This window comes from Genypterus blacodes, unplaced genomic scaffold (assembly GCF_046128005.1).
Source record: "Genypterus blacodes isolate CSIRO-AG114 ecotype Tasmania unplaced genomic scaffold, CSIRO-AGI_Gbla_v1 ptg000122l_1, whole genome shotgun sequence".
Classification (NCBI taxonomy): domain Eukaryota; kingdom Metazoa; phylum Chordata; class Actinopteri; order Ophidiiformes; family Ophidiidae; genus Genypterus; species Genypterus blacodes.
In genome coordinates, this window is record NW_027466925.1 from 641,189 (window position 1) to 668,905 (window position 27,717).

The 27,717-nt window shown below is 48.0% G+C and overlaps 1 protein-coding gene across 2 annotated transcripts; it reads left to right on the top strand.

Moving 5' to 3' along the window:
- The first annotated feature begins 5,713 nt into the window (after nucleotides 1-5,713).
- znf219 (zinc finger protein 219) lies at nucleotides 5,714-23,363 on the top strand. Of its 2 annotated transcripts, none has more exons than XM_076162570.1 (5): nucleotides 5,714-5,937; nucleotides 15,217-15,286; nucleotides 15,419-17,789; nucleotides 17,946-18,092; nucleotides 19,357-23,363. In XM_076162570.1, the coding sequence occupies exons 3-5, from the start codon at nucleotides 15,422-15,424 to the stop codon at nucleotides 20,526-20,528; spliced, it is 3,687 nt and encodes a 1,228-aa protein (XP_076018685.1). In that variant the 5' UTR covers nucleotides 5,714-5,937; nucleotides 15,217-15,286; nucleotides 15,419-15,421; the 3' UTR covers nucleotides 20,529-23,363. The 2 variants fall into 2 exon arrangements, with proteins under 2 accessions (XP_076018685.1, XP_076018686.1); XM_076162571.1 differs by having other exon boundaries at nucleotides 17,946-18,038.
- Nucleotides 23,364-27,717: the final 4,354 nt, after the last annotated feature.

The window sequence follows — 27,717 nt, forward strand, 5'->3', positions numbered from 1 at the left end:
CCCACACTCCTGATGTTTACGTTTTTTGGGAAGTTGTTGGAATGTGGAATGTTGTGGTAAATACATATCATGGTTTTAATAATTGTGCTCTTTTTTACCTTAGTGTATGGAATTAAAACTGGATGGGAGCCACGGAAAGTTTGGGATGTTTCAGTGGGGATTTCTGGGAGGTCCGGAGCAGGTGGCAGTCCTCAAACGAGGCCTTCGACCTGGAACCTACCGTAATGAGCGGGTTGGGGGGCCTACGGTCGTAGAAACAGCTGTGGTGCCGCGTCCACCAGGCCGCAGAAACAGGAATGATTAGATAACGACAGCGCTGCGCCATATCAAATAGTTGCCGGGATCAAATTCTCAAAAGAGAGAGAGGGAGCGGGCATTTTCAGTGTGTGTGTGTGTGTGTGTGTATGTGTCTGAGTGTGTGAGTGTGTGTCCATCTGTGAGGGACAGAGAGAGAGAGGAATGGGAGATAAAGGGTGGGCAAAACGTGGGAGGGAAAGGAGGGAGCGGTGCAACAGGAAGGGGCAGAGCCGAGAGGGAGAAAGGGAGCGACAGAGGAGAAGGACAGGAGACAGTAGGTGGGAATGATGGGAAATGAGCGAGGGCGAAGGGGCAGACAGACAGAGAGGCACAGTCAAGGGGAGAGCAGGAGCACGAGGGGGAGAGGAGGTGAAGAATGGAGGGGTGGGGGGGGTGCGGCGAGGTGGGGGGGGGGGGCTTATAGAAAAGAGAGAGACAAAGTAGAGTTCGAACTTTTCTTTTTTTTCTAATGGAGAGAACTAAGAGAGGCCGAGAGAGCCGCAGCAGAATGGATGAAGGAGAGAGAGAGAGAGAGAGAGAGAGAGAGGGGTAAAAGGGGGGATGTTGACAAAGCAGCGAGACTGTGGCGAACAAAGAGAACGTGAAGAGAATGAGTCGGGGGAAACATCAAAGGGATTTTTCAGGCCCCGTTACCGGGACAACAGACATTTGCATGCGATTAGCTTTTTACATCATATTAAGAAGGGTTAGGGTGAGGGAGGGGGGTTGGGGGGGGGGTGAGGCAGGGGGAACTATAGATCATACACACACACACTGTATGAGATACTGAGAGGGAGAGAGAGAGAGAGAGAGAGGGAGGGGGAGAGGGGGGGACGTCGGTCATCTCACGCGGATAAACTGACTTATAGGCAGCCAGCCAAGCGTTTCTTTTGTAAATGAGAGTGTGTGTGTGTGTGTGTGTGTGTGTGTGTAGGGGGGAGATACAGTAATGCACCGCCATGGATGTTTTGGAGAGGAGAGGTCAGAGGGGGCGCTGTGAAATGTCCCCCCACCCCAAACAAACACAACTTTGACACCAGCACAGAGCGACAAACATCTACCAAACAACTTACAAACACCTAAGATTAAAGCTCACACACACTCGCACACACACACACACACACACACACCTTTGTGAGTAGGGTACCACATGGACTTCCCGTCCATCCGCAGTGTCTAGACACACGCGTAAACACATAAAGAATATTTACAGGCAGATTGACGTGGCAGGATAAACATGGCGTGTAACGCATACATCAGCGTGTCAGCCGAGCACCTCACACAACCTCTGCTGCAGGCGGGCGGGAGCCATTAGACGTGTTCCTGCGGCCACGCAGCCGCCGCCACCGCTCACACATGTAACATTATCCCGCCATCTCTCCCTCTCCCTCTCCTGTCTCTCCATCAATCCATGTCCCTTCCCTCCCTCCTCTCCTTTCCATCCTTTTCTCCCTCTATCCATCCATCTTCCTCCCTCCCTCTTTATCTCCTCCTCTCCCTCCTTGTGTCTACCCTCCCTCTCCCTCTCCCTCTCCCTCTCCCTCTCTCTCTCCCCCTCTCTCTCTCTCTCGCTCTCTTTCTCTCCATCTCTCCCTCTCTCTCTCTCCCTCTCTCTTTTTGGCCTGTGTGTGTGATGCTTCAGTGCCCTCAGTATTGTGGTTGCATTGTGCCAGTAGGCGTCGCCGCGACAGCCGTTGTCACGGCAGCATTGTGATGTGTGTGTGTGTGTGTGTGGGGTGAGTTGGAGGGGTGGGAGTGTATTACAGTATCAATACCCTGACACTGCGACAAAAAGGACAGCAGCCGTAGCCACATATCACTCCACCTCTGCACTCCTCTTCCTCCTCCTCTTCCTCCTCCTCTGTTGTCTCCTTCCTCCCCCCAAATCAATCCCCCCTCCCCTCCTTTCAATTGATTTCCCACCGTATCTCACTAAATATGTACATATTGATCCCCCCACCTCATCCCTCACTCCCTCTCTGTTTTTTCCTCCCCCTCTCTTTCTCTCTCTTCCTCTTGTTTTCACTCAAACATCTATCAGATTTCACCCCCTCCATTCGTAACCCCCCCTCCCCTTATCTCAATCCATCTCTCTCACACACACACTCAATACACCCCCTCCATCCCTCTCTCTCTCTCTCTCACACACACACACACACACACACACACACACACACACACACACACTCTTTCCTCATCTTTCATTTCATCTGCCTATTCTTTCCTTCTCTCTGTGCCATCTCTTCTGCCCCCCTCACTCCTCTCTCCATCACACCTCCCTCCCTGTCTCCCTCCCTCACGGCTGTTTTGTGTGTGTGTGTGTGTGTGTGTGTGTGTGTGTGTGTGTGTGTGTGTGTGTCTCTGTCTCACTCACTCTCTGCATATTAATTGGTGCATTTCTGCTGCGGCGGAGAAAACAATCAAAGCGTCAGGGGCGGGTGATGATGCCATTGTGGCAGCCGTGAACACGTACACATATGTACCACGAGCGCGCGCACACACACACAAACACACAGAGAAAGACAAATGGACAGACAGACAGACAGACAGACAGACAGACAGACAGACAGACAGACAGAGTGAGAGAGAGTACAGTTGCAGGGACAGATCAGCAGACATTCACATATGCACTTGTGTACACATTTAGGCTACTGATATGAAAAAATGTGCAACACGCTCACACACACACACACATTGATTTACTGTGTACACATACTGAGACACACACACACACAGCACATATGCCACTCACTCAGTCACTCAGATACACAATGGCAGCTGCACAATGGCTGATCCAGGAGATATGTTCTGCATCAGCAAAGACATTTGAATTTCCCAGTCGACGTTTACCTTCGGACCGCGTGTGAGCAAATCACATTTAAACGTTATAGAACCCAGGCCTTTACGTGAGAAACACTACAGATTAACGCCGCCAAGTAACTGATACTTCATCCATATGCTGGGGGGGACGAACATATGGTCGTGTGTAGTGCTGTTTTAGTCCTGATGTATAGAGAGGTTTATTGTAAAGAGCTGCTTATTTAACAATGAGGAAATAGCGCAAAGAACACACAGATCACTTTGTAAAAGGTGTAAGGTGCGTGAGTCTCTCAATGCTTTTTTTGTTGTTGATGTCATGGCCACTTGACCCCGTGGAGCACCGATCGGCCAAAACGACTTGCTCGCTATGTGATTTTGCTGAAAAAGAGCCCTCAAGACCAAATCAGCCGTGAACTCGGTGCTGGAGAGTTTATAACATTTAAGTGGATTAAAACAGATGGCACAGGGCTAAAAATACAGAATCTGTGCCACCTGAGGAGCCAACTTGTTGAAATAACTTTCCTCTCTCAAACAAAAATAAAGGTGTGATGACTGTAGGCTTTAGATGAAGAATCCAATTTGATCCAATATATGTACATGATGTGTAACAGAAAGCACGTGATAACGTCTAGATTTGATGTATCCATTGACTCCCATTAAATCATTCATCATCACTTCACTTTCATTAAGAAAGCTGTGGCCAAGAAATGCTCCCAAAACCTAAACTGGACCTGCACGATGTCATAAACAATGATATTGAAAGACTGGAGCTGCAATGACTGGATGTGTTGACCCAAATGTACCCGTAGACTCCCATTAAATCAGATGCTTGTTATTCAACATATAGATATGAATGACAAAAGAACATGGTGATGACAATATGTGTTCAATAAATTGCCCCAAAAACAATCACAGATGCCATTTATATGGACGATAAAAACCTTAAATTGGATGTATTCCCATTGACTCCCATTGAATAATTTGATTGTTGGATGATATACACTACATGGATTATAAATTGAAGAAGGCTGTGATGAAGAAGTGGCTCCAATGGACTCATACGCTGCCTTTGAATCAAATGTTCATTGTTGGATGCGATATATAAGAAGGATAAATGTTAAATTGCATATGCACCCGTTGACTCCCATTGATTCAGATGTACATACAGAATCACAGTTGTCATGACATTCTGAACTATTTGACCTTATAGTACTGCACTTTGAAGGAGTGATTCAGGTAGAAAGCACACAATCCTGTGGAATGTGAAAGCTGCCGATGACGTAGTATTGTTGATTTGGTCCATTTAATCTAAAAGATTTCTGAGACTTACTTTTAACTCGCCACGTTAATCTGAAGGCCGCAGTCGAGGATTTGCACAACAGCTTATAAACAGGATGCATTCCTTGAGTTTCAACCAGCTGGAAGTATTTATATCACTGATTTGAAATACTTCTTACAGGTTAATGCAGCGATTGTATAAAATGCACGAATACGTTGCAGCTGCGAGCATCGACGCCATAACATGGGAGCTCTCGAAATGCCGCAAATATGTACTGTATGCACATCTGGTGTTCTTGAAAGTGATGACGTCCGTCCAGGTGCAGACATTTTTGAGTGTCGAAGAAGAAGTGGTCCAAAACGCCACACAAGACGATCGGCGGGGATGTTTGTTTAGCTGTTTGATGCATCAGAAAATTCAATTAATGCAACACAATGCACCACTGCGATGCATCTCACCATCCCTAATGATGACAAAAGGGACTTTTCTATAGATCCGGGTGATATAGGAACCTGGTTTAGAGGTGATGCATGCATTCTTGCTGCTTGACTGTAGATTTGGCATTTGTTCACCGCCTTTTTCCAATGTAAATTGCAATCTCACTCGTGAAACTGCACCTTTGTTGTTTAGAATTATAACGCCAGTCAAGGTCAACGACATGGTTTACAATGTTCTTTGGAAAACTGGCGGAAAGAACGCAGAACTCTCAAACTGAAAGCTGCTCTGCTTATGAGACACATTGTCAGTTTATTCCAACATGCATTCAGGAAGTAGCGTGAATCCATTGTGCTGCTGCTAATTTTACTTTTTTTAAGGTTCGAGTGCTTTTTCCACTCCGTCAAACCCACGGAACTTCTCCTGAAAAAAAAAACCCCGGGCGGTCCCCAGGGCTCTATTTTGGGATCCCAATAAATACACTTTACAGCTTCCCATCCTCTCATCCTCATTTAGGCCGCTTGTTGCTTCTGTCATCACTTTTCACACAGTTCAATAGGTGTAAAACTTTTCTTCCCCTTCTTCCATTTCTTCCTTTCTCCCCCCCTTCACTCCCTTCCCCCAAATGTCTTTCTAAACTGTCAGCTACCCGCCAGCCCAGATGCCATATTTAGGATACAAATGTGAAGAGATGACAGCGTTGTAAAATGGTGCCCGTGCTGAGATTATAATTAACATTTCCAACCTACATCACTCTCCCTCCCACTTCTCCTATTCACCCGCTCCTGTACAATAAATGGGAAAAAATGCAAGAAAAGGAGAAGGAGAGAAAAGGGAGATGGAGGAGGAGAAGGAGGAGGAGGAGAGAAAGAGAGAGAGAGAGAGAGAGAGAGAGTGTGTGTGTGTGTGTGTGTGTGTGTGAGAGAGAGAGAGAGAGAGAGAGAGCGAGAGGAGAGGGTGGCCAAACGGAGGGAGGAGGGAGGGGGAAACGGCGTATGCTTGTATACAACCCTGATTTCCATTTTTTTCCCAACTCGTAATGTATTTAATTCAAGTGAAACGTAATCATGACGTGTCGTGTCATTAATCTCCTCGCCGCCTCTCCCGTAAGTACACTGAGTCTTTACTTTCAACATATATCCTATATCTTCATTTATCTACTAAAAATATTACCACTGCCACTGTAGGTTGTTTCACGCGTACACTTTTATGCGCCGTGGCGTGAGACATTGGCGAGGATACGTTTCCAAAAATGTTTGGATTTATTGCGACTGTTTGTTGCCTTTTTTCTACGCGAGGAAACCAACGGGATAATGGCTAATATAGTTGTTGTTCGGTTGTATTTGCTTTTGACGCGCGCGCGTACGTGTGTGTGTACGCGTGTGTGTGTGTGTGAGTGATTGGCATGTGAAGCACATATGTAACAGCGCGCGCCGGGCCACTTTACGTATGTGTCATGTATGTAAGCCGGTGTATGTGCGCGCACGGCCGTCTGCTCTCCACGCATGTAGCCGTGACATGACAAAAAAATGTACAAATGCGGGTGTGTGAGTGTGTGTATGTGTGTAGGGAGCACAGTTTCCCCCCCACACACACACTCAGACACACGCGTTGTATCCTTTAAAATAAGTAAAATCGACAAGTCTTCTCGAAATTAAACTCCACTTTAAAATGGTTGCAAGTGGACGAAAAGTGATGAAAGATGCGTCTGTGTGTCATCGCTTAACTTTACTCAAGTTGTGCAGGATGGCGCTACAAGAGGAAACCGGTTTGGTGAATATGGCAGTTTGTGATCTTTGCTCGCTCATTCTGTGATAATCTTCCTCTAAAATAAGGCGACGTTTGACCCGGAAAGTCGCTTTTTACGGGAACACACTCGCACACACACTCAAGTTCTCGGTGCGTAACGGAGGATTTTGACTAACTGCACCCGGGAAGTGGCTTCATTTTTCGGGGCATGTTACGAAGTTAATTCGCTAAAGCGTAATTTGCGGCTACGAGCGATTAGCACGACTAATTCTTTTGTTGGGCACATTGCGCGGCGCATTGTTTTCGTGACAAGCGCCGTCACTTTCATGTGTGTCTGTGTGTTTGTGTTTAGTGTGTGTGTGTGCGCGCACCCGGGGGCTCTTTTTTGTAAAAAAAAAACCCTTATACTCTTCGAATCTTTTACTACGATGTTTACTACGACGCGTTTACTTGTCCTAACATCACCTCCAGCTCAGAAAGTAGCATAGCAAGTGTACCGTGCAAATGCTGTAATCGTGTCTGTGTGTGTGTCCAAAACGCGTGTTGCCATATTTTACCCCCTTGTAAGTTAGCGCTTTATAAAAAATGTGCGTTTTTGTTCCGGATTTGTGTCTTTTTTCTGGCGGAGTGATGTCGTTTCGGGAGACTGGCAGAGGATTCGAGATGAAATCCATGATGGCACTTTTTCTCTCTCCCCCCCCCTCCCGTCCTCGCTGCTCGCTCACTCGTCTTTTTCCCCTCCCTTAATCTTTTGTATAGAAAATTTAAGAACAAAATGGAGCAGGGGAGAGAGAGAGAGCGATAGATAGGCTGACATGACACACACACGCACACGCATACACACACACTCACACGCCGCCACCCCCTCCGAGTTCTTCCAAAACTACATCCCGATTGTTTCTTATCTTTAATCGTGGTTTAAAAAGCGGACTTGTGCGCCTTGTGACGCCTTTAATGTCATTTCACCGCGGCTGTTTTCGAGCGCATTGTTTGTTGTGGGTTATTTATTTCATTAACGTGCCATAATTGAGATGGCCGCGAGAGAAAGAGAGAGGGAGGGAGAAGAGGGGGGAAAGAGCGACTGAAAATGGTTGCACGTTATTGACGCACATCGTACGGGAGAGGAGGAAATTCCTCTCGAGATAAGGCGCAGACGTGTCATCTGGGTTTGACCGAAGACACTCCCGACGCCTTTTCTGTGTCCGCTGGAGCATGTTTAGGGATCCTGAAATGTCCTATTTTCTGCAGACACCCTAAATGTTACACTTCTCATAGTGGAAGTAGGTTGACATTGCTGCCTCGTCCTATAACCAGCAGGGCAAATCCAGTCCAAATGTTTTTTATTTGATGGATTTTAACATTATTCACATTTCAATATTAAATTGAATCTTCATATAAGCAGCACTTCATCTTAAAAGTGGATTCAAGTTAAGTGCAGGTATGACCTATGAAAGAAAAATGAAGTATTTCACATTTATCTGCTACAACAACAAGTCTTTGCCCCAAAAACTAATAATTCACCGTTTTTGCCGCAGCCTTTGACATTTGCGGCAAACAAATTAAACCTGAAAACAATCACTGGTCCTCCTCCCCCAACAGGTAGTGTACTTTATGGAACGTGGTGATGTTTTCATCTTGAGCCCTAGCGAGCGCTCATTAGAAGCCTACAGTAGTAATGAATATGAAAAGCTGGCCCATCGTTAAAAAGGGTCTAATGGTTTTGCCTCATTCAGGCCCCCTCACACTGTGCACTGCCTGTTGTGCTCAAGTAGGATCCTCCTCTCCGCTCCCCCACCACCCCCACATCTTTGTACCTACTGTACTGTACTCGAGGGGGTACGTACACGCCATCCAGGTGGCTCTTTGGGAGAGAAAGATGCTGTGTGTATGTGTGTGTGTGGGAGAGAGAGACAGAAAGACAGCAGAGACAGAAAGAGAGAGGAGTGTAGCACCAATCAAGGCTTCTGATTGATATAATTGGGTCATTAGTGCTCTGCGGGAGAGGCACCTGCTTGCCCTCAGTTAGGGAGAATCTACTGCATTGTGACATTTTCAGACTGTTGAGAGTTCTGCTGCCTGCTCGGGATTAGTGTGTATTTAGAGCATTAGGGTCTTACTTAAATAGCACGCCACTTGTGCCGCTGGCCTTGCGTCTTTTTGGACCAGCGCGTCAAACCGTGTCACCTTATCGGCTTCTCACAGCGACGGTTGATGGGTAGACGGCCGATTTCTCTTCCCCGCCTGCGTTTTCGACAGCGTACAAATATCAGATCGTGATTTCGGGTGGCACGATAGAGTCTAAAGCAGGTCACGGTAGCGCCAGGAGGGCCCCGCTGCGGTTTAAAGCAGTAGGTCAGAGCAAAAGAGAGCAGATCAAACTTTGTGCGGCCGCAAGGAGATGGCGAGCAAAAAAGGTCAGAGAAGCTGGATGATGTTGCGTTCAAATTCCGTGAGAGGAAAGAAAAGGAGAGATGTGGAAGGACTCAAATACTTTCTAATAGCAGTCAAATCTGCTCAAGTACCAATGTAAAAGTACTCATAATGAAGTATACTGAGTGTTAATGCGTTTAAAAGTTTACAATCTAGTCCCTTGTTCAAGGTTAATGGCAGAAGCGTTAACCTAACTTTTTTGATGGCGAGGATGAAGCAGACTGAACAGACCGAAGATTGAACTGACCCATGAGTGCTTCACGTGTCTGATGCAAAGCAACATGCAACATCAAGTTTTGTATCTAAACTCAATCACAACCTGACAAGTTAGTGTCCGAGTCCGACCTGACAGAGGAACCGAGAGAGAGAGAGAGAGAGAGAGAGCGAGAGAGAGAGAGAGAGAGAGACAGAGAGAGAGACTGAACTTGACCTTAACTTTACAAAAATCTGTCTGACTGACTTGAGCCCGATCAGCAGCCAACAGAACTAAACAAGATATTTTTACATCAGAATCTGTGTTATATCAGTTAAAATCCTCTAATCCAGAGCCTGAATTGTAACCTTAAATTCTCCAAACATGGCCTGTGGTGCTTCATCACAGAACCCGAATGCGACATTTACATAACCCGACCTGAGCCAGATGTGTTCTCTGTTTGGTTTGGTTTTGAAACTGTAATGCAGACACAGATGCACATGCAGAGTTGCACTAAAAAACTCGGCAATCAAATACCAAAAATCACTCAAATCTCTCCCACCACTTTGGGTGCACACATTTGACCTCTGACCCCTGTTCAATCTTGCCACGCTGATCCACACATTTAGTTCTCCAGCAGCATCATTTTCCAATCTACAATGCAAATAGAAAGTACCTGTGGACAATTTTGTCACCCTCCCAGATCACACAGTGTGAGATGACACCTAAAGGTGCAAGTGGAAAACTGACTATAAATCTATATGCTGTAGCAGATTTCCCCAGGGTACTTAAAGAATCTGTATTAACAGGTCTGATATATATGTTACACCTATTCCATAAGGAGGTCACAGTGTAGCGTCCGCTGCAACGATTTGTCCCTTGGGGATTGTGGGTAGTCCATCAAGGACAATTCAGAAGGGGGGAAGCACGCCGTCGACGCTGTTGAATGGCAGTTTTTCAGGGGATTTGTGAAGTTTGATGGCAGTGTTTGGGAGAGATTTGGGAATTTTGGTCAACAACAAATCATTGGAGAGGTATGTGTATCACCTGTAGGATCGTTTCTCGCTGAGACGGATCCATAGAAGGCTTTTAGGGAGATTCTCCAAGCCAAATCGTCTCTTAAGGCCATCGTCTTTGTAATCCTTTGTCGGGCGAGTCATTGGCTCAGGCGACTCCGAGCAAGAGCCTTGTATCTCTGCGTCGCCTCTGCCAAGGTGCCGCGACGTTTTCCAAACGTTCAGGTCCCCCCCTTCTTCTTCCTCGCTGAGCTCTGGCAAGGTTACATCACTGGATCAGTCTGAGCGCCGGCTCGACTTCCCCCGTCGGAGGATGGTTTCATTCAGAAAAAGAGCAGTAGAGGCAGCTTGGGAGGAGGCGGAGGAAGAGATGATAGGGAAGGAGAAACGGAGGGGCGACTTCGGAGAGGAGAGCAGGAAATGCTCAAACTTTAGGATATTAAACGAGGACAGAGGATGGATTCTGTCCTCATCTCGCTCGTGAAATTTTTCTCAAAAAGGTCACTCGCTTGTCAGTCATTTGTCATTAGATGGAGACTTTTTCCCAAAGTGCTCATGGGTAATGAGCACTGGTGCCAATAGGGCCTTTAAGTACCAAACATCAAGTCTTCATAAGCAAAAGTGCAAGTCATGATGTCATTTTATGTGTCTGATTAGCATTGTTAGTACAAAGATGTGACACATTCCCCTGGATTTTAAGATTTTCATGTCAAAAATGAGCAGATATCAAGTCTGTTAATGCAGATTTAGAGAATTACAAGTGGATTTTGCTTAATGGTACATTAATGGTACGTTAAGTAAAATGTGACAGTGTAACAGGCGATTGTCATTTTTCAAAAATGACAATCGTAAAAAAGAGTAAAAACGTTTTTCTTCATTCATTTTACAAGATTGTAATTTAGATCTTCCTGTTGGGTTTTTGCTTTTGAAGTCTAAAAGCCTTACAAAGTCTAAAATCTCAAAACAAATCGTGTTTTTAAGGGCAAGGTTCAAGTTTATCATGCAAAATCTTTGGGCAAAGTCTAAAGTCTGCTTTCTCGACTCTCTAGTCCTAATGTGTGTTAGTGTGTAAGTATTAAGTTGTGTTAAACCTTAAGATCAAGTCTCAGGTCCAAAGACAACTTTTGGGGTCAATTCCCAAATCGAGCCTTAAGGCAAAATGAGGTCAAGTTCGTCTCACAGCAGACGTTTCAAAGATGAGTTCCAGGAACTCGACCTGAACCCCGTCCACCTGTCGACACCGACCGCAAACATCTAATCTACACACTCCTTTAAGATGTGACGTTCATTCCAAAACTGTGCATTTTTCTGCTGTTATCAAGTTACAGAGAATCCACGAGTCGACGAGTCAGCTGAGCAGACGCGGTGGGAAAGTTTCCCCCGTGTCGCTGCTCAACTGGAGGGGAGAGAGCGAGCTTGAGGCAGACACTGAGGAGGAAGGAGGGAGCCAAGCAGGGGGTTCAGGGAAAGGTGAAGTAAAGGAAATGAATACCGTCTGTGGGGAAGTTTGCCGCGTGACCTCGCGATAAAACCACGGGCCAAATTATACGGCGCCACACCACTCGCTCTCTCGCTCACTCAACCCCCATCTCTCTCGCTCTCTCTCTCTCTCTGCACCTCTGCCGCTCATCCTGTCTTTCCCTCGCTCCCGTTTTTAGAGCCTTCACGTGTCGTGCGCCCGCTTATACCCGAAAGACACCTCACCTTGTGCTCGCTCAGTCGCGTGAGAATCACACTGACATACACACACACACTCAAGGTGCACATATCCCTTATACATCAAGGTCCCAGGGCCTTAGACCTTACCATGCCTATTTTTAGGTGGAATGAGCACTACAGGTGTACTTACAGGCCACACACACACACACACACACACACACACACACACACACACACACACACGCACAAAGGCACTTAATGCATACCCTCCTCGCTCTTCAGGGTCTCCAGTCTCCACAGGGGCATCGGATACCAACACGATACGAGCCCACGATTCAAGCGCACCCTCCCTCCCCCCGCAGCATATGATTAATGTAAAGCTATCGCACCTATTATCAGCCCACACACACACTGAAAAGGTGCTCACACACACACACACCCTCGCTTTTATAGTGGCATGTACGAACCTGCGCTGGGCCTGCCCTCACAATGTAACTCCACTTAGTTGTGTACCCAGTAGATATTTATACAGCGAGATCTAAAAACCCCCTAAAAATAAACTTGTCTGAACATATTGTGCTCTTACTCCCTCGGCAATGACTTATCAACATGGGCTGTGGTGTGCGACTCAGCCACTCGTCAGACACACCTCGAGAGCTCCGCATTTTGCAGTATGGGATATGTGATAATATGCAGGATATGATATAGGCGGTGACACGTTTGGCCTCTCGTCACATCTTGACATCCCCGGGCGATGTACTTTTAGGGTGTCATGGCTGCCCGCTCTCCTGTTTTTACGCCCGGTCTCTATACGCCCGCATTGCTTCAGGATTGCGTTCACGTTCCGATATTTTAAAATGCCTCCCCGTCACTTCCTGCTGCAGTGTTCACATCCTCTGGCGTTAACGACTCGTTTGCGACCGATTTCTGGGTGGTTTCATGTGCAAAAGTGTACATTCGCCCACATCACTTTTCTGGAGGCCGGTTTCGTGCGCTTTTCCCTGCTTCCGATTCCAATCTTCATGTCTGTCCCGTTCCGTCTCTCCCCATCCCCCCTTCTTTCCTTCCTCCTTCCAACCACCCTCTCCCACACCTTATCTCTCGCTCACCATCTATCCAAATTTTCTTTATTGGCGTGACACGGCTACGGCCACCGGCCATGGCGGAACAATGCAATGTGACGGTGATATTCACATGATAATGCCGCAGATATGTAGATAGGCTCTCTCTCTCTCTCTCTCTCTCTCTCTCTCTCTCTCTCTCTCTCTCTCTCTCTCTCTCTCTCTCTCTCTCTCTCTCTCTCTCTCTCTCTCTCTCTCTCTCTGTCTGTGTCTGTTTCTCTCTCTGTCTGTTTCTCTGTCTCGCTCTCCGTCCCTCTCTCTGTCTCGCTGTCAGAATGTATGTTTGTGTTGATTCTGTAAATGATTTTTAATTCTCTCTCTCTCTGTTATGCCTCAGCCTGCCGCTCTACCTCTCCGGTTTTTCTCCATTCTCTGTTCTAGCACGTCTGTCTCTTTGCTCTTTTTCTTCCCTCTTTTCCCCTCAACACCATGTTGGCAATCACATTAAACCCTTTTCATTCACATGGCTCCTGACAATGTTATTTTTTTATGCTACCCACTTTTCCCTCTGTCTCTCTCTCTCTCTCACTCTCTTTCTCTCTCTCACTCCCTCTCTCTCATTTTTCGCTCTTCGCCATGTTGGCAGGGCCCAATCTACCAGCTGATATCAGCATTCCCTGGCACGCCGCCAACTGGCAACACTGCAGGAGAGAAAGAAAGAGGGAGAGAGAGAGAGAGAGAGGGAGAATGAAAGAAAATTAGTGAATAATAGACGGAGGGAGGGAGCGAGAGAATGAGAGGGGGATGGGAGGAGTACGAACCAGGGAGAGAAAGAAAGACAGAAGGGGAAAGGAAGAACAGAACAATAATGGTGGATTAAGAAAGGACTCTGTGTGTGTGTGTGTGTGTGCGTGCGCGTGCATTTGCGTTTGTGTGTGTTTACGTGATTGATATGCTGCGATATCCCTGTGAGTCATAGCTGAGCTAAAATGTCAACTGGTTACATGAGAATCTCTTTGTCATCCAGGCTCGCTGACACCGCCGCGCACGCACACAAACACACACTCACACTCGCCTAGCACAGATCCGCAGATCATACAAACACATATGTGCTCATACTGGCGCGCGAACGCAAATAGGGGCAACACACCTGCGCACACAGATGTTCCATTGTTTTGCCACAATGATTGATGACCTTTTGTTTTGTTGTGGGCGCCTCGGCTGCTTCAGCTCAACCAAACGAACGGACAAAAACATTCAATGTGCATAAAACCGGTCTCAAAATGTGTGTGTCTGCGTGTGTGTTCTTGTTCAAATGCCTGGTGTGTTTGCATGAGTACATATACGGCGCGTTACAGTTTGCATTGTAGATGAATCTGTTATCTAAAGTGCAGAACAGGAAATGCAACAGTAGAATAAGCTCACGGAGGTCAAAGTTGCCACACCCAGGCAACAGATGTAACAAATATTGCTTTGTGTACAAGTGTAAGCATGCTGTGTGTGTGTGTGTGTGGGTGCGTGTGTGTGTACACTCCTGATTTAAGTGAAAAGCTGCTACTGTTTGAGTGCACAGGAAGGGTGTGTGGGGAAGTCAAAACATCGCGCGCCCATCCTGTTTGGGACAGTCCGTGTCCTGTGGTGCCCTTAACTCCAACACACACACACACACACACGGATACACACACATGGATACACACAGACAGATACACACAGGCGTGCATTTACACTCCGGCTAATCATCCATATGCGCTGACAGTATGCTGCGGCATATCGTGAGCACACGCAGGAGATGAACAGGTGCACACCTGTTACACATTGAAGCGCACACACCTACACATGCTGAGCGGCAAACGAGGATCAAGTAAAGGTTCACGTCCCGAAAATCTGCACGCATCACTGAGCGTCAGAACCTGTTATAATGAGTTTCCTGCAATTAGCGTCCGTGATGTAAGACGCTCGGTGCAGAGTGGAGTTTGCTCGAGTCCAAGTCGCTTTTTTATCTTGTTCAAGTAAACTGGGATCTGCGGTTCAACGCGGCGCATTTCTAAAGCGTTTGCACCCACGCAGACAGTGATGTTTCTAATTTACACAAAGCGTCTGCTCAGTTAATGACTTCAATCACGTGGATAATGCGTCCTCGCTCTGAGGCAGGAACGCTCTCGCAAACGTACAGCAGACCATCGATTCCTTTCAGTCGCCTCGATGTGTTGAAGTTTCTCATTTGCGTGGAGCGATTGTAAACTTTCTGGGTTATTTCCGTTTTGTTTTTGTCCCCAGGAGATTAAAGGAGGAGGCTGCCACAGAAACCCAGACAGTAAAGAATGGCATAGCATCACACACACTGCTGGTAATCACACTCACACACACACACACACACACACACACACACACACACACACACACACACACACTCTAATTCAGTCATAATGTCACGACCTCTCTCGTCTCTGTGGATCTAACTGTCTCCTTTGGCCCCCAGCAAATGGATTCTCCTCCAGAGTGTGTGTTGACCCTCTCCTGTGAGCAGCCCCAGTCCCCCACCACGCTGCCCTCCCTGGACCACAGCCCCCAGGCCTCCTCGCCTCACACACACCTCTCTCTGTCCGACAGTCCTGCCGCTCTGCCCATCATCCACAGCCCCGAGCCTTCGCCCTGCAGCCCGGACGCCGCCCCTTACTTCCCCCTCTCTCCCTTCCCCCTCCGCCAGGACAGCAACAGCCACCACCATGCTGAAGAAGAAGAAGACGATGAAGAAGAAGAAGAGCTGGACGTACCTCCATCCCCCATTCCAGCCGTGGCTCTGTTCCCAGGAGGAGGGGGCCAGGACGCTGGCTGCAGCCCCGTTTTGGACAACTCGCCACCCGCTACTCCGTCAGCTCCGATCCTCGGGTTCGGATCCCTGGAGCTGGCCCTGTCCTCAGGCCAGAGCGACAGCAGCAAAGACGAGCTGGACCTCCAGCTGTTCCAAAAGGACGCTGTTATGAGGGCAATGCCCGGAGGAGGAGGGGCGTCCTCAGGGCCCGCGCTCAGGTTCCCCTGCCACGTGTGCGGGAAGAGATTCCGGTTCCAAAGTATTTTATCTCTTCACGCTCGGGCTCACAGTCTGGACCGGGACCGCAGAGCTTCAGCGCTGTTGCGCTCCGGACTCCCCTCGGCCCCCTTAACGCAGCAGCTCAAGGTCCAACAGAACCACAAGGACATAATCCAGAACCACCGAAGCCACCTAAGCCAGCGTTCACTGCCAGGGACTCTCATCCAGCATTTAACAGAAGACGGCGAAGAAGTAGACGATGAGGTCAAAGGTCTTGGCGACGGCCTGCAGCCGGACCAGAACCCAATCTTTCTGCTGAATGAAAGCACACCTCTGACCCCTCCGCTGACCGAGGACCCTGTGTCTGTGACCTCGCCCTACTCCTCGCATCCTCCTAACAGCTTAGAGGCGACCTCTAACCCCACAGCCTCCACGTTTCGCTGCCACGCCTGCAAAGGAAAATTCCGCACAGCGTCTGAGCTGGCACGCCACGTACGCATCCTCCACAACCCCTACAAATGCACACTGTGCCCCTTCTCTGCCAGCCAGGAGGAGAGCTTGGCCTGTCACCTGCAGGAGAGCCACCCCTCCCCCGAGGTGCCAGCCCTGCCGCCTGCCTATAACTCCAGGCCCATCATTGCCACCCCCGACACTCCCGTACCCACCCCGACCCCGACCCCGACCCCCGCCCCGACCCCCAGCGCGCCTCAGATGTTGTCAGCCACCACGGTAGCTGCGTCCCCCGCACTACCAGCTTTCCGCTGTGACATCTGTGGGCAGCGGTTCACTCAGTCTTGGTTCCTGAAGGGCCACATGCGCAAGCACAAGGACTCTCTGGACCACAAGTGTCAGGTGTGCGGCCGTGGCTTCAAGGAACCTTGGTTCCTCAAGAACCACATGAAAGTTCATTTGAACAAGCTCGGACTAAAGGCCGGGCTCGGGACTCTTGCAGGATCAGCTGGTATGGATCAGCAGGCCAAAAACAATCAGTCCCTCAATGCACTCTACTCCAGTCTCCTTCTGGCCCAGCGCGGAGGAGGAGGAGGGGGAAGAGGAAGGTCAGAAAGGGACCCTGGAGGAAGAGGTGGGATGAGCTCCGGCAAGTCCGCCATTCTGGGCTACCTGGGGTTGCCCAGTGACGGAGTCGGGGCCAGCTGCATGGAGAGACTCCAGGCGGTGGCTCAGGTGGCAGAGATGGGAAACGGCGGTGGCAATGTTGGAGGCTCAGCAGGAGGAGACCCAGGACGAGCTGGGGGAGGAAGCAGAGGCGCAGGGGAAATAATAGCGTCTGTATCTGAAGGAGGCGACCAGGCCGCATGGTGGCAGCTGGTGGCTCGCAGCCTGGCAGTAGCTCAGCAGCAGCAGAGGCCCCAGCAGCAGGGCCAGCGAGGCCCAGGTCGGAGCTCTGTGATCACTGAGGCGGACCAAGTCAGGGCCTACCTCGGAGGCCTGGATGCCAGAGAGGAGGCGGGAGGCGGAGGTGGACCGTGGGAATGCCCAGACTGCGGAAAGCTATTCCGAAGCCTCCAGCAGGTGGTGGTTCACGCTCGCGTCCACACTCAGAGGCCCCAGAAGAGCGGCGGTGAGGAGGACGGGGGCAGCAGTCGCAGAGGAGGAGGAGGCGGGAGAGGAAATGGCGGTGGCAGCGGCGGCGGCGTTAGCGGCAGTGGCATCAGCGAAGCCAGGCAGGAATCTCAACTGCACGGCGGCGGATCGCAACAAGCGGGAGAGGCGAGACAAGAATCCAAGCTGCACCACGGCGGATCACAGCAAGCAGGAACAGCCGCCGGGTTTCACTCCGTCATCGCCAGCATCAAAGGTAAAACGTCACAGTTTCCCATTTGCTCTTCTCATGGTTTCATCAGGTTAATTTGTAATGGCCGTCTGTCTGTACGGACGGCGTGTTACTTTGGCGTCTGTTGTAAATTAAGGCTCCATCGTAGCTCCTCACATCTGCTGTCACTTTGCTTCCCAGGAGAGAACGGCCTGACCGCATCCTCCTCTATGCCTTCGCTTCACTCCAGGGAGCGAGTACGCGGCCGGGGGATAAAGGACTGCCCCTACTGCGGTAAAGCCTTCCGCTCCTCGCACCACCTCAAAGTGCACCTTAGAGTTCACACAGGTAAGACGCTCCTGTGGGTCACAAACCAGGATTTAGGATTTAAACCTGCATCGCTCCCAGGCGGGGTTTTATCGGGCTTTATTAGCTGCACGTCGCTAATCACGGACCATTACTGCCAGCAACTGAGCGGCTCGAAGGTTAAATGCCTTGCTCGAGGGTCTCATAACTGTAGTTGTCGTAAATCTAGTCAAACACGCCCCAAATTCCACCAAAATATCTCATTCGGCTTGTGCTAAATTGGTGCGCAAACGTATTGGCAACGATTGTGCGTTCTGTAATTTTTCTGATAAATTATACCAAATGTTTTCATTCTAACACAAAAAAAACTCTTTCCGGCTTTTTCCGAAAAGATCTAAATAAACGCTGGGTATTTATCCTGACAAGTGAGTAGGATTTTGAGGGAAAATGAGAAAGTGGCAGCACCCCCCCCTCACGCTAACGACCCATATTCATCAGACTTTGTCAGCGTGAAGCAGCGTCAATTTTTAATTATTTGCCATCTCTCAATGTGTTTCGATCAAAAATGAAGACAATTGTTAATAGACCCCTCTTTCATTTCTCGTGCGAGCAAAGCAAAGCAAGTTTGTGATCTACAGCTCATGTGCGTCGCCCTCCACGTTACCGCGGTGATATTATTCACCGCAGCGAGTGATTACAACATGGTCAGCGCTGCAAAAAAAGTCAGTCATTGAAGCAAAAGGCGTTCAAATTAGAATGAGAATCCCTCGACGGTTCTCGTCTTCCTCTTGGGAATCCCGCGCGTCCCTCGAGACCCGCGTGACGTCGGCCACAAAATTGGATTGCGTAAAACCAATGTACCTCTTTTTTTTCACATATAAATTAGATAATTTATGCCTTTCACATGCTGCTGTTTTATGTGTCTCATGATGCCCATCAGCAGTGAGGCCTGACATCTGCAACGAGTGATGCCATACTGCCATCTTCTGTCAGATATGAAGAACTACAGCTGCCTCTAACAAACACAAAGCTTTTTACCCGCAAATATCGTATTGTTTTTAATAGGGCACATACGGCCAAATATACAGAGTTTGTAGTGAAATGATTGAAATTATAAATAGAAATCTACATAATTCAATTCAAAGACTTCTACAATGCAAAAATACTGCATTGTTGCATGATTACATCAAATCATGGTGACATATAGGTGTTCAGGAAAGTGAATATAAGCTACAGTTTGAAATGTTCCTGTCAAATGAAAATACTTTGCACTCACACGTCAATCTGCTGATCTCTTCCATTTCAGGTGAGAGACCCTACAAATGTCCCCACTGTGACTACGCGGGCACCCAGTCGGGCTCGCTGAAGTACCACCTCCAGAGGCACCACAGGGAGCAGCGCAACGCCCTGTCGGCCTCGTCCTCCTCCAACGCCTCCTCCATTGGCGGCCTCGCCTCCGGAACTTCCGGCCTGGGCAAGCACCGCCGCTCCCACCTCAACCATGCCCCGGTCTCTCGGGGGCTGGCGGAGACCCCCTCCCCCAGGCCCGGACAGCAGCCGTGGCTCCTGGGGCTTCCGGACCAGCGGGAGCACCAGAAGGCCTTGGCAGCTCTGAGGGACGTGGACTTGGAGACGCAGTACAGGTATCTATCAGGGGTGATGGGGGCGCTGTACCAAGGAGGCATGGACGGAGGCTGGATCAGGGAGTCTCCTCCACCAAAGGCCCCCAAAGTGTCCCGCCGCAAGCCCCTCACCACGAGCCGGATGGTTCAACCGTCAAACGAAAGCAGCAAGGGAGGGCCGGCGCTGCCTCGTCAAGAGGGCGGGTTTGAACCTCTCGACCTCTCCCGTCGTCCCTCGCCTGGCCTGGTGGGGGCGGAGGAGGACGGAGTGATGAGCGTGGGTGAAGGAGGAAGCGTTGGCGGTGGGGTCAAACTAAGCCAGTGTCTGTTCTGCCCTTTCCGCACCTCCTCTGCAGAGCTGATGGCCATGCACCTCCAGGTCAACCACACCAGTAAGTCCAGGCGCAAAAGAGGCTCCTCTGCCGCTTTGGATAACAACGGCCCTCGAAGGAATACCCAGCGTAGGATCGATCACTCTGACTCTGACTCCCTGGCAGCGTGGAGGCACGTGAATGAGGCAGAGTCCCAGGCCTCACTGGGGGACTGGGCCTCCACCCACAGTCAGACTCACAACGGGTTCTCTGAGGACCCAGCAGAGCAGCCGGAGAGTGATCTCAACCACCGCAACTCCATCTTGGCCTCGGCATCCAAGAACCTAGGAGATGGTTTGGAATTCAAGGGGGACGAAGAGGAGCAGGAGGAGGAAGCCGAGGAGATTTTGGAGGCGGCGGGTGAGAGCAGCAGCCTGGAGGATTCGCCGAGCCTGGAGCCAGATTTGAGGATGTCCCTCGCTCTCTCGCCAGCGCTGAGCTCCAACAGCGCGGCGATGGAGGACGAGGGAATCTTAGCCGATTAAGAATGTGGCAGGAAGCGGAGGGAGGTCTCACCTACAAGTGAAGAAGGGAAGAGAGGAAGTTTTGAAGACGGATAAAGGTTTGAGGTTGACTATTTGCCTCCTCTTACGTTTTGTGTTCCTGCACAAAGATCCTTGACTGCTGACGTTTTCGGCGCTCGACCCTGCGACTGGAGGGCAATGGCCTGATTCGTCTCTGACAAGTGATCCTCCACAAACTAAAACAGGAGCGGGTGGAGATATTTGAGATTATTTCTTAGGCCTTCTTTGTTTGTGCTCGTTGTTCGGATCGACCTCCAAATCCTAGACGGTCGGTTTCTAAGATGATCGGCAACAGAAACAACATTCAGAGGAGACTCGTCATCATTCCAGGGTCAGACGTTAATGACCTACTGTATATTCCAGATTACCGTGGTGACCAAGTGGAAGCCAGCTGTAAACAGATCCTCCCCCAGCAACTGGATAGCTCCGCCCCAAACCTCAAGGTCCTCCTCAACTCAATGATCCGCGCGCAAACGTGTATGGAATTCTCGGCGAAGCTGTTCAGTATTCACTCAAGGCGCTTTCGGATAACAAATCCCCTTAACTGTTAATCACTGCCTTGATTGTCGGAACCAAGAAGATGTTTCAAGAGGAAAACGTTGCAAGAAACGTTTGGGGTTTTTAAGTTTAATTTTTAGTGCCTGTTCCTGTATTTTTGTCGAGGGAGTCTGGAGCGCGTCCACACGTGTCCTGGACTCCGATAGGTTGTTCCTTTTATCTGAATATACAGTTTAAATCAGCTTAAGTCTATTTGTTGAAAGTGGTTCTAGGGTGTTGTGAATAATTGTTGACGTCCCACGAAACAAACGGCGGCTGCTTGTGGCTCGCTAAGCGAGAACGTAACGATTCGCGCGATGGATGCGACGGAAGGGGTCAAACGTTAACAAGCGACGAAGAACGTGGTGGGTCGTCCGAACACAATCAGCTGACCGCGACGCGTCCCGTTCCAGAGACTCGGAGACGGCATCGCAAAAAAAAAAGAGAAAGAGCTTTTCCTCGTTTTTCCCTCTTAGGCGACGGCAATGTGAGGTTGTAAGATGGGAGAGCGGCGTTCCTGCCGAAACGGGACTAAATCAGAAGAACCAAGCCGCACTCTTAGTGTGCGGCGGCTCCTTAGAGCAGTAGATTCCCTCTCTCTTCGTTCTGTTTTTTATATATATAAGAAAAGAAAAGACAATGGTAGGAGTAATTATTAAAACACTAACAAATGCATAGACATCCCAGTAGAATACGTGTAGCTTTTGTAAAGATCGGGGGAGAAAAAAAAAACAGAAAAAGACTTTTGTTTATTTTCATTTCAAGATGCTTACAGAAAAAAAGGTATCAATATAGGTAATATTGATTATAATGTTTGTGAGCTGAGACTAGTCGGAATGTCTATACAGAGCACTGTGCAAGGTTTGAGTTCCCAAAGTAGTTGTTCTTTATTTTCCACTTTATTAATAGACCAAACGTTTTTTCAACGGAGTCGTCACTTTCCGTTGTCGTCTGGAGTGTTTAAAGTTGTGGTTGTGCCCGTGTTGGCCTCCGTCGTCCGGCCAATCGCTGAAGGGTCGAGACCGCCGGCCCGTCCGTTTCCCCCAGTCTGAAGTTGTTTATTGTGTTATTCGGACTTTTTCGGCAAGTTAAAATCTTTCACGTGACAATCGAACAAGGATGTGTTTTGAGTTTTTACGGATGTTGGATTCCCCTAGAAGCTGAGGCAAGTAACTGGTAAAGCTACATTTTGGGGTCAAAGGTGAGCGTTAATCAGGATACAGGATTTAAAAAGAACCCCCAGCCTTCTTAAATATTGCGAGAAAGCTCATTTTTATTCATACTTCTCTCTTAACTTTCTCAAAAACAAAAACATTAGTCTTCATCAGAAAAATTTGAACTTTGTAATTATTTTTTATCAATTTTCTTTTCTGTTTTTTCCTCTCCGTTTTGTATTCTGATGCTGAAAATGTTCCGGAAAAAAATTGGTAACAGCAGAAACGACTTCAGACTCTGGAGGGTCAAACTCCCGGGTTGACCGTCTGGTCCCTGACTGTGCCGGTTGGCGCCTGCAGGGGGCAGCAGGTGGTCACGGCTGCAGCTTGACGTGCGTTAATGTGTTTGCGTTCTTCTTTAGAGCACCTTATGAGTTCCGTAGTCAAAGTCCCTTAGTGGTGTCTCCTTAACAACTACTGTCAACGCCACCGTGCCTTCTGTTTCAAGCACTTCCTGGTGTATTTTGTAAAACTCACCAAAAGCACTTAGCCTCTCTTCCTCTTCCTCCTCCTCCTCCTCCCCCCCTTCACCTCTTTCTCATCCTCCTCCTGTAGATCTCCCTCATTCTATTCAGGCCATTTCGGCTTTAAACAAGGTCACTAGGCCTTATTCCATTCTAGCCTAGCTAGATGCGCGCAAGAGGGACTAAAACCATTCTAGACGTAGGGTTTGACTATGTTTGGTCTCATACTAACCCTTGGTAAGCCAAAGCCCAAGTCTAAGACTGAGGAATCTTCTATTTAATCTCGCGAGGTGCCAAAACATGTCGGCGGTGACACTAAAACATATATCTACTCCAGAAAACACAATATTCCAATAATCCAATACAATAATCCACCCATCCTCCCTATTCCCTCTTTTGTTTCCTATCCTCTCTCATCCACTCTTCCTCCCCCCCCCCCCCCCCCCCCCCCTTCCCGCTTGCTCTTCCTCCGTGTCCGTAAGCTGTCTGATCTCCAGCACCACTTGAAGGTGACGTGTACTATCTGGTATTGAGGCCTTTATTAGACTTTTATTTCAGTTTGTGTGGTGTTCGTTCGATGCCGTTGAGATGGAAAAACGCTCTTCTTGATAATGATAATTATTATTATTGTTTTTGGCATTATGGTTTTAAAAAGAAAACAAACAAAAAAAAAGAGAAATGTGTTGTTGAATGTTGTACAGATAGCACTAGAGATGTTGTGTTTTTTTTTTATGAGAGCACAAACCTGAGCGATGGTCCCTCCTCCTCCTCCTCTTCCTCCCACGGGCAGATGGGAATAAAACGGCCTGCCGATCATTCTAAATATACAGCCACATTACGTGAATTCCCTCGGTGCTGCCAGGTTGTTTCACTTAAAACCCAGCAGACAATGCAGAATTTTCAGTAGAAAAGAACCCAATTATAGTTGCTTATGAGCCAATGGGAATGCTCGATATCCACGGTACCGTCTTGCCAATGTCAAACAAATGCTCCGATGGCTATTTCATGTCTCCTCATGCAGGTTTAAAAGGTGAATTGGCGCGAATGTCTACAGAAACACAGCAGCTCCTCTACAAATACAGTGAAATGCACCTCTATGCGTCTCTACACTCCAGGGCTGTAGCAACAAATACTGAGGTCCAAGTCTAAGCACCCAACAAAGCATCACCACCCTGAGATATTTCTGAGCAGAGACCAAAAACTGGTTAAAATTCTACAACTACAACTCTGTAACTTTTCAGATTTCCTGTAATATTTCCAATCCCAAATATTCTCCCCAAAACACACGGCAGTCTTGACCTCATAATTGTAGTTACGGCCCTGCCAGAGACGTATTATGGAGTGTAACCGAACTATGTGTTTCAAATCATGTATTTACAAAGTTTTAAGAAAGATATTAGATTATATATATTCACTTATGATGACTTTGTGCGGAATTGTTAGCAGTTTGTATGTACGTGTGTTAGGATAAACTGTTCAAACATCAACGCGGAGCTGCTGTTGATCCCTGTAGACGTCGACGCATCGATACACCTGCGCAGAGAGATAAAGATACAACGTGAGCTCGTATGACATTTCAATTTTCCATATGTTGAAATTGAAGTTGCACCTTATCTCCCTAATCTTGGGTCAAACTGCTCAAAAAGTTTGCGATGATCGTGTACCTGCGACTTTTTCAGAGGCGTCAGTCGCGATACAAATGACAAATCCTGGCGAGGTGAGGGGGCCACGCTGGGTTTGGGCTCTTGTGTAGTTGACTGCCATTGCAGTGAGGGAAAACTGACCTAACATAGTAGTGACTAATATGACTTTGTGGACAGATAAAAAAGATAAAAATAAAACACATTAGAAATAAATAAACACAAACAAAATAAACCGATCTCTCAGTTTGTGTCATTTAATGCTGTTTCTCTTTACTCTTTCCAAAAAGAACAATTTTACAACCTTTTGTTTTTTAGTAAGATGAGAAGAATATGTTCATGAGAAATGTTTGTGGTGGAGAATGATGCATTGTTATGCAGTTTGAGCAAATATAACTACACTATTTAGAGATAGGAACCCCCCTACTGGCTATGAGAGGAACTGACAAGACGAACTGCAATGGATTTAATGGAAATAAAATGGAACAGAAAATATTTATATAATATTTCACAGCCCAGTGGAAAAATACAAATTCTGCAGAATTCTTCTTCATGTGATTGAGTGTTGTGGGGTTTGATTTTGTACAATATTTTACTCTGGAATACTAATAATGATAATGATAATACCTAAAAGATTCAAGACTATCCGATGAAAGAAATAGAAATCCTTCAAGTAAATATTTATCATTATTTAATGTTATTAGACACGGGCGCGCTGAGCTAGAGGGTTTCGTCTGATACACAGTGCAACGGCGCCCTCTAGTGGACAACACAGACCGGATTACAACCATCAACCCAAACTATACAATCTCCAAATGTCACCGACGGTGAGACGAAATTAGACGAGTGAAAACGAAAGAATAGAGGAAATTACTGCGGTTACAAAGTCAAACAAAGACACGCAGCAAAAACGTATTTTCAACATGAAATATGATTTTATGAACATTCAGCGCACAGCGACAAAGAGAAAACAAGAAGTGAGTTTCAGTTGGATTTTGCATTGACCTCATTAATAGTCATGCTTCCGCTTTGGCGCTTTGTCAACGGTTCTATATATAAATTCAAACGGAAGTGACACTTGACACTTTGGAACCAAATACACAGCATTTCACCCCATACACAGCAAAACCGAGAACACACACATGTAGTGTAATTTATAGGCTGAATATCGATTATTTCAACTGATGATTTGATGATTTCATTTTGTCACGTCCAATAAGTGCAAAACAACAATATTAGCGCCATTCCGAGATACACAGAGTGACGTGCTCCGGGGTTACACTCCTTATTATGTACCTATTAGCCTACATCGCTGTACTAGGGCAACAGTCTGATCCCTGGTGACTGGATATGAGAGTGAGTGGGCGAGAGAGAGAAAGAGAGAGAGAGAGAGAGAGAGAGAGAGAGAGAGAGAGAGAGAGAGAGAGAGAGAGAGAGAGAGAGATCCTGTTGCCCACTGCCTTGCCGCACACTTCCAGCCTCTGAAGCTTCCCTCCTCCATCAGCGCACAGCAGCCCGAGGAGAGCTAAGCATCACTTTACTCTCCGGTCTCCGAAGCCTCCACACGCTCGGCGGGATTCGATTCGATCCTCCTTCTACATCTCCGTCATCATCAACTTCTTCTCCTTCTCCTTCCTCCTGCCAGGTTAAACGCGCTCGACTCGACCGTTGCCTGCTTCGCGCGTCGGCATCGATTCGGTAAAGCGGCTGAAAGACGGAGAGACCCGAAGTCCACTTCTGCTGCAGAACTCCCTGTGCGCACGTTTCCAACATGAGCGAGGTGAGTGTGTGCTGAGTGTTTGAACGCGCGTATGTGTGTGTGTTTAAACCTGATAAATCAAGGCGTGTGTGTTGTGTTGAATCATTTTTTGGTGCAGCTATACAGTGAACGCTTATCCTCTATGCACCTGTGTAGAATCAACCGTGTGGGGAGGTGATGGAACCTGCTGTAGATTGTGTTATGTTCGCACACACACACACACACACACACACACACACACACACACACACGCACTCATCTCGTTCTTAAACCCACTAACAAGATGCGGTTAAGATCCAAAAACGTGCGTTAAGTGGCGCGCAGTCCGTCTGCTTTGCGACTCTCGTTTGGCTTTGGTCCAAGTCAAACCCAATCGCTGCATTGAGAGGAGAGCAGCAGCATTCACACCGGCTCACACCGCCAGCGGGCAACATCTGCTGGAGCAGTGTTTCCCCAAAGTGGGCTCCAGGGGCCCCCGGGGCCCGGTGAGGGCTGCAAAAGGGGAGATTGTTCAAATAGAAGAAGGTTTAAAGCAGTGGGGATGACCTTGGTTAGATGATCAGACTGATTAGTCATCCTCTCCTCTTGCATAATGGGCTAACATGAGTCCACTGTTGGTTCTGTGATCGATCTGCAATCCTTTAGATTATTGATTATAAATAGAAATTCAATGGTTTCTCTGCAGCGAATGCAGCTTCCAACTATATAATTCAACGTTTTTTTTCTTCTGTTGTCCTCGAATGACTGAACAGTTACACAATGACACCAATAAGTGCTTTAAGGGCCCTCATGGGGACAATGGCAAGAACAGACAGGAAGATACGCTAGTGATAAAACTCAAAGGAAAGTTTTGGGATGCTTGACCGATATCTTGCCTTGTTTCCAAATACTGTAATCCATCTGTATCTGTGGCTTTTAGCACTTCACACGCACACGCCATCCCAGCAGTCTTGGTTTTTGTCCTTGGATGAGCGCCGTGGCTTTGCAGCCTGCAGCCATCCGTCTGTGCTGGAGCTAATGTAGGAAGCAACAGTAATCAGCAGCTTGATCCTGCTCATGATTGGCTCAGGCAGCGTGTAATTGACGGGTTATGGTGGAAGAACATGCGCTGTACTGCAGTAGTCCTGAATACACCTTACATCTCTCTCTCTCATGCATGCATATACAGTGGATACGGTAGGTCATATGCTCTTTTTTCTTTTGAGGCCATGAAATGAGGCTTGTTGCTATGGATACCGCTTGACGCTGTACCCCCCACTTTTTATGTCATTTAATTTAATATACCTGTCTGTGGGGACAGCAGGTACAGATCTTCTTATTTTCAAGGATTTTAAAACCTTTGCAATGCTTTTATGTGTATTGCGGCTGTGCACACTGAGTGTAAACAGGCCAGCCTCTTTACCGTCCCTTTAAGAACCCCTGTGGAGGGGGGGGTGGGGGTGGGGAGCAGCTCGTGTTACGCGACGATGTAACCAAGTCACAGAAGGACCAACCGAAGACGAAGCTCTCAGATCCGCTCGGAACCTGTGGGTTTGT